At 39.3% G+C, this 7351-nt stretch overlaps 1 protein-coding gene across 1 annotated transcript; it reads left to right on the forward strand.

Annotated features, from left to right (window-relative positions):
* Positions 1-608: 608 nt before the first annotated feature.
* LOC122642828 (U-box domain-containing protein 1-like) lies at positions 609-1785 on the forward strand. Its single transcript, XM_043836432.1, has one exon. It carries the CDS (start codon positions 678-680, stop codon positions 1614-1616), a length of 939 nt encoding a protein of 312 aa, XP_043692367.1. The 5' UTR covers positions 609-677; the 3' UTR covers positions 1617-1785.
* Positions 1786-7351: the final 5566 nt, after the last annotated feature.

The following is a 7351-nucleotide window of genomic DNA, read 5'->3' on the forward strand; positions in this document are numbered from 1 at the left end:
CAAGTCCGGTCCTCCAAAACCATTCAGCCTTAAGAAAATAGGAAGAAAAAATCCTTTTGGCACAAAATAAAAAGATAAGGATAAATGGACATCCTGCCTAAGGCCTCTATTGAGAAAAGACTAGATCTATTCACTAGCCATTCAGTTTGACCTAGAAAGAAACAGATTGCATCACCCTTGCATCACCCAATTAATCCAAGTCGGATGGAACAGAAAGCTTGTAGAGTAAAATACTGCGCCGGCGTTTGTGTCACTTTAATCTCTCTCTTCTCTCTTTCTCTATAGATTTTTTTGGTAAAGCTCTATTTCTCTATAGACATTCGTGTGTCTAATGTCAAACAAGGCTACCTACTCCCGCTTTTCTGCAACTTTGGAGTGTCAGAGCTTCTTGGTTTCACCGTTCCAATAGTTAAAATAAATTGAGATTGTGATAGACTACACGCAAATCGCAGCTAGGGTTTATCATCGTCTTTTATGCAATTTGAACTCAAGAATCTCAGAGATCTCATCTTCAAATCTCTAATTATGTTGAAAGGGATCTTGGAAATTGGGTTTGTGAGAGATTTACAGAGAAATCGCATAGAAGTTTTATCTTCTCCTTTTCTCAGCTAGAGAGCTACGATTGTTCAAAGGAATTGAGACTGTTAGAGACTACAGAGAAATCAGAGAGAACGTTAATGGAAGTGAAGCGGAGAACCGCTCAATCTCTGGTGAAGAGGCTGAGCTCGGGTTCAGAGGAAATCCAAATCTCAGCTCTCTGTGAGCTTCGCCTTATGTCCAAGCACGATCCAGACAGTCGTTCCTTCATACCCGAAGCAGGCGCAGTTCCTCATCTCACCGAAACCCTCTACTCCTCGTCTCCCCTCGCCCAAGAGAACGCCGCCGCAACCCTCCTCAACATCTCAATCTCCAATCGCGAGTTTCTCATGTCGACGCCCGGCCTCCTCGAAGCACTCTCCCACCTCCTCCGCCTCCCCTGGGCTACCGCTGCCACCAACCAAGTTACCGCTGCAACCATCTATAGCCTCCTCCTCGACGAAGACAACCGACCCATCATCGGATCCAAACTCGACATCGTCGAATCCCTTATAAACATCATTCGTGACGGTTCCTCTCCTTCGAGGTCCATCAAGGACGCCCTCAAAGCCCTCTTCGGCATCTCACTCTGTTCTCTGAACCGTTCTACCATGGTGGAATTGGGTGCAGTTCCCGCGCTTTTCTCACTCATAATGAAGGATGGGCGAATTGGGCTTGTGGAGGATGCGACGGCGGTGATTGCGCAGGTCGCTGGGTGCAGTGAGAGTGGGGATGCCTTCAGGAAGGTGTCTGGTGTTAGGGTTTTGGTGGATTCATTTTACCCGTCGACGGGATCGAGTGTTAGGGCGAGGGAGAATGCTGTTTATGCGTTGCTGAATTTGGTGCAGAGTGGAGGAGAGAGGACTGTTTCGGAAGTTAAAGAGGTGTGTTTGGGAGTTTTGGATGGGATTATGGATGTTGCAGAGAGTGGGAGTGCCAAGGCCAAGAGTAGGGCGACTGCGCTTTTGAGAGTACTCCAAGAAGGAAATGAGGATAAAGCGGAGAGGGATCCTCGATTTGATTTTACCTTGGATCGATAGCCTTAGTTAAGTTACCTTCTATCAAACTTTAAACTGTACAGAGATTTTATTTTTTGTTAGATGTTCTTAGTTTTGTATTCAATTTTTTGAGTTTCTGAAGTATATCCTGTACAAATTGGGCCTTTTATTCGTACTTTCTGCTTTATTGTGGAATCAATCCATCATTGATGTCTGCCTCGATTTTGAGAAGAATTATACCAAATCCCCTTATAGCGAATGATTCAGATGTATACATGTTAGCTTTCAAACTTTTTCTTCTTTGCCTTAATGAAATTGCAATGTGGACACACGATGCCTAATTCTTCTTATGTACCCACATGTTTAGTAATCTACCTTCAGTTTGTTTCTGAATTAATTTTGGCAGTTCCAACGATATTGGAGGCAAAGATATTGCATAAAGCATTAGCCAGCATTTAAGCGTACATTTGCCCCTCCCAGACCTTGCAGTAGTGGGAGCCTCATGCACTAGGACGCTCTTTTTTTTGCCAGACGGTTTCTGTTGAGTGCAGAAGGAAATAAACTATGACAGCCCTGGCAATCAGTTGAGCATCGTGTTTGAACATATGCTGCCTAATGAACTTAGTTTGAGGGTTTCTCTTTGTCAGTGCAAAGTCATTCATTGAGTTAGCATTGGAAATCTGGATAATAGTCGAAGAGTAGTTAGAATTTATGGCTAAGTTTGATATTGAGCTGTATATTTAGTTCCTTGAGATTAATAACATCCTTCCAGTGGGATGAAGGATTTGTTTTAGTGCTTTTCCGATATGAACAGGAACAATATCAGCCATACTGGCTCTGGTTCACTTCCCTAATCATTTTGACGGGATCTCAGTCAAGTTGCATGGTGGTTTCCCACCCTTCTTCCCTCCCTAAGTAGCTGTATCACCCTTTGTCATTTTCTATGTGAAATAAGATTCTGCATCACCTGCTCTTCCAAAATTTATTCTTGTCATTTTTATGGGACCAATTAAGTAGCATTGTGGTTCTTCCCTCCCCCCATACTACCTAAATACCTGTATCACTTCCCTCATGATTTTGTGTCTGAAAGAAGATTATCTGCATCGCTTGCTCATCCAAAATGAAAAAGTTCAATATCAGCATTAGTTGCTTTGGTTCACCTCCTTGATCCTTTTGATGGGATCGATTAAGTTCCATGGTTGGTCTTCTCCCCCCTTTCTTCTTAATTAGCTGTATCTCTTCCCTCGTTATTTTGTATGTGGAAGATGATATGCATTGCCTTTGGATTGGAATGCCTCATATTATCTCTCCCCTTGTGTAGCTGTGAGTTAGATATGACTAAATTAGGTGAAAATACATTTGAGGAATGTTGTGCTTTCTTTATTGGTTGGGGTGTGGAATTGTTCATTGGTTGTGGTTAGGGTTCAGCTGGGACTAATGTGGATGGTAGGTTTTTGCTTTTATAAACAGCTGATAGGAGTTGCTTATTTGCTAGCTGAAGTGAGAATTCATAATTGCAAGGTCACACAATAAAGATCATCTGTGTTTAGTGCAAGGAACTTTTTGGTTATTGTGAAAGAATAATCGACTAAGAGAAGACTTGAGAACATGGGAAAGACCAACAGTGGGCCAGGTGTGCAAACTTCTGTTTTTACTGTTTTTTCCGTAACCCTTATTGCCTTTCTTTAATTCCTGATGTTTTATTTTCCAAGTGTAAGTCATCTCTGTTTTGTTAAGCAATCGTGTTCAAAAGATGCCTCTCCTTGAAGTTTAAGCCATAAGATAGACATGAAACTAGTAGATGAGATGTATTTCAAGATTATGTTACATGAAATTGATTTCATATGATATTCAGGTATTATCAATGACCATATGAACTAAGTTATACATAATTGTACACTTATATGGTTTAGGGGTTACGTTTGTCACTGTGGTGTTGAGTTTTTGCAGATGGATTTCATATATTGAGTTCTGGTTGCCTTCAGGTAAGAATCTTCTGTTTCATCTGTCAAGCAGAGATGAAGTAGATAGTTTCCCCCTCGTTGACCATCTTAGGTTTCATTAGTCATGTAAAGGAGAAGCCAGCTCAATCACGTTGTGAGGACAATAACCAGTGCTAAAGAAAGAAAGAAACTGAGGTTCTGTGAATTTGAATTTTGATAGGCAAATACACCAATAACTGTTCACAGAAGCAAGATCTGGAGTAGATGATGAATCATGGGCATGGAGAAGTATTTTGATGGCAGGTGATGTTCTCTCTAAAGAACTCTGCCGGGACTCTGATAAAAGGAAAGAACATATATATAAGTGTGAACTGATGCTATTTTTGTTGTCAACAGACGAAGGTTAAAGACGTTGATTACTTGTTTGGTATGGGATTGTGGCGTCAAAGGTGGGATCTTTATCCTCTCAAGTGTGGTGCACTACCCAGTGCACCTCACTTGTGCATCTGACGGTGCACTGGGCAGTGCACCTTTAAAGTTCTTCCTTTCAGTCTCATGGCCACCGTTGGATGCTCAAGTGAGGTGCGCTGCACACTTGAGAGGATAAAAATTCTCAAAGGCATGGTTATGTTGGAAACATTTTTGGTAGGCTGTCCGCAGGTTTGGTTTAATGAAGCTGGGATGGATATCCAATGGATCCGTCGGTAGCAAAATAAAGGGAAGGGAAGTGAATCAAATCAATAGTGCAATGGAAATTTTTGTAATTATTATCCAGATGATTGTGTAACTACTAGCTTGGTGGCTGGACTGTTTGCTTCGACTATAGGCTCTTTTTCTTCTCATTTAATTATGTGGGCCTTGTATATGAATTGACACCCACCGAAACTCCTAACCTCTTTAAGGTGTGTATAATGTCAATATAATGATAGCGTGTTAATCTCTCTCCCATCTTAGAGAAGCAAATGGAGTTGTGATCGCTTTCACTTCTCATGCTTGAGTTGTGATGTAGTTATCAGTTATGTGTTTTCATAACTTTGCTGAATTGCCTGCTGCTGTTGTTAGGAAGCGTGTTTGAAGACAATAGTTGTTTAGGTTTTGTTGGTTTTAAATGGTATACATGGGGAGTAGTTATTTTTCTGTTTCCACTTCGTGGGAAGTTTTCTCTGTCTGGGACCATGACTCCTGTGCATATGGGGTTCAATGGGAGAGCACACACGGGGACATCAACTGGGACATCATTTGCACATTTTATGGGGGTGGGACGGTCTTTCATCGCCCATGTGTCTGGGACAGGGCGTACATCTTGGTTTGTTTGAATTGATTCTTATCAATTCCTCATCAATGCTAACCGATTGTTTTGTTTGAATTGATTCTTATCAATTTCTCATCAATCCTAACCGATTTTGATCTGATCCAGATCAGATTGGAATTGGCCGGCATTGAGCCGAATTCTGATTTCGAGTCTTTTAACCCCAACGAACTCCTTTAGGTTCATTATTTCAACATAAATGGGAGAAAGTACAAAATCAAAGGAAATGTAGAATTTTCTACATGGGGGGCCATTATGTTAGAGAAGAAAGTTTTTCTTCACTCAGGTTTCATCAAGGTGGTTTGAGGTTTTGATTAGACTCTTAAAATAGTGAATGCCATCATGAACTTCCTTTCCTCAAAGATCCGAAATACTTTTTCTTAGTTCAATTAGAGAGTAAGATCATATGGGTTAAGAGAAACTTGATCCTTATTAGGGGTGTCAATCGGTTGGTTTTGATCGTGCTTAAACTGTCCTTACTAATTTAATATCCCACACTATGACCTAATTGTTTAGCTAATCGAGCGTCATAGGGCAGACATGAACATATGTTTATATTCGGTTGATCAATTACCGGTCCAAAATCAGGCTCGTGTTAATCAGTCTCCAAAAGGGCTCATAAAACTACATTATTTGAACGAGTTTGCTAATTATTTAGATTTGGACCAAGTTTCCTTCCACTCATGGTGAATGGGATCCCATTCATCGAAGGATGGGAGAGGGTGGGAATGGATATCAGGAGGATATTTTGAAACATACTAAAACCCTAAGAGAGATGTGTGAACCCTAGAATGGTGGGTGAACCATCCTCTATAGGTGAAGGAAAACTTTATCCTTTAAATTCCACATGATTTTCAAAAATTCAAATAGAACAGAATGGAAGAAGAAATCTTCTAGGCAATCCTGATCTAAAGTTGATCTCACTAGTGTCATTTTAATATAATTTCAAAACATATGATTACGGATATGAATAACATGTGTAGGTGGGTGGAACTTTTTGTTCGCGTGGAGCACAAATTCTACCACTTGTAAGACACAAGTCAACAAAGGGCACTGTAATATCAGATAAGCTTAAGCCATTCAAAATGGCAACAACACTCATAAGAATGAACACATCAAGGAGAAAGAGGTTTAGGATAATTTGGTTCAAGATCTTCGGAATACAAGTGTAAAAACCTATAAATTAATGGTGACTTTTATGTGGGTTGTAAAAAATCTAACATGTCCTTATCATCACACCTTCTTTTTTTAATGGGTGAATATATCAACCTTGATCAACCATTAACAAGTAATTCCATTGTAGGTGGAATTGGTCATAGAAAATAAAAACAATAATAGCCAATTGAAAAGCAATAGTCATGTTTCTAATCCTCTAAACTACTAACAAACGAATTATATCATTTGAGAGGACAACTGCAACCGCAATTGATTGATATCTGGTCGGTTGAAAATAAATACAATAATAGCTAATTGAAAAGCAATAGTTATGTTTCTAATCCTCTAAACTACTAACAAACGAATTATATCATTTGAGAGGACAACTGCTAACGCAATTGATTGATATTTTGTCGATTGAATACAAACTCCCAAGGGATCATAGACTCATAGGTTCGATTCACCTATGAGCAATTAGATACGTAGACTTACAAAAAAAAAAAAAAAAAAACTATGGATGTACTTTAGTTTTCCATATCAAGCGCCACACGAAATTTATACTACCATAATTAGAAGAGAAAATGAAGTAACAACACTAGAATCATGAGATGAGGACAAAGAACTTAAAATCCTAGCAGCAACTTTAATGGTTAAATCTCCATTCCTTGTGTAAGGGCAAAATAGAAACTCAGCATGTGCAGTACCTGCTAAGGGAACTCTAGTTATAAAGTAGCCATCTCATTGGGAATTAATGAACAAATCAGGTATGTATTCAAATTCCTTCCAATGAGAAGCTCAAAATCGTGAAGAAAATATGTAACTGGGTTCATTACAGAATCCATGGTTCTCCCCCGGAAAATAATCCTCTCTAATTCCCTAAAAGTGTGCAGTGGAACAGTTTAGGGTGGAGATGTCGACACCTGGCAGCTAGTTCCCCCACATATTAATAGATTCACTACTTCCCACTTTCCAACATACCATAATCCTCAGTTGCTCAGTTGAAGAATGATATGAGAAATACTATTCCATACACAAGATCCTTTCTTGAAAATGAAATTTTGATTAATAATAATAGCTGTAAGAAAATATTTAGCCTTCAATACATTACTCCATAAAGAGGTAGTAGTAGACGACATTCTCCAGCCAAGTCTTAAAGAAGAGATTTATTATGTATTGAACTCAGTCTAATGCCTAATCTACCACAGTTTTTTTTGGTTTTACACATTTGTCACCAAGGGATTATAGAGATCTTTTTATAACCTGAAGATTTACCTCTCCAAAATCGAGCACTAATAGTATCCAAATGAGAACATATTGTCTTCAGAAAAAAGAAACAAGACATTAAATAGGTAGGCATAGAGCTAAGAACA

The sequence above is a fragment of the Telopea speciosissima genome, chromosome 10 (assembly GCF_018873765.1).
Source record: "Telopea speciosissima isolate NSW1024214 ecotype Mountain lineage chromosome 10, Tspe_v1, whole genome shotgun sequence".
Classification (NCBI taxonomy): domain Eukaryota; kingdom Viridiplantae; phylum Streptophyta; class Magnoliopsida; order Proteales; family Proteaceae; genus Telopea; species Telopea speciosissima.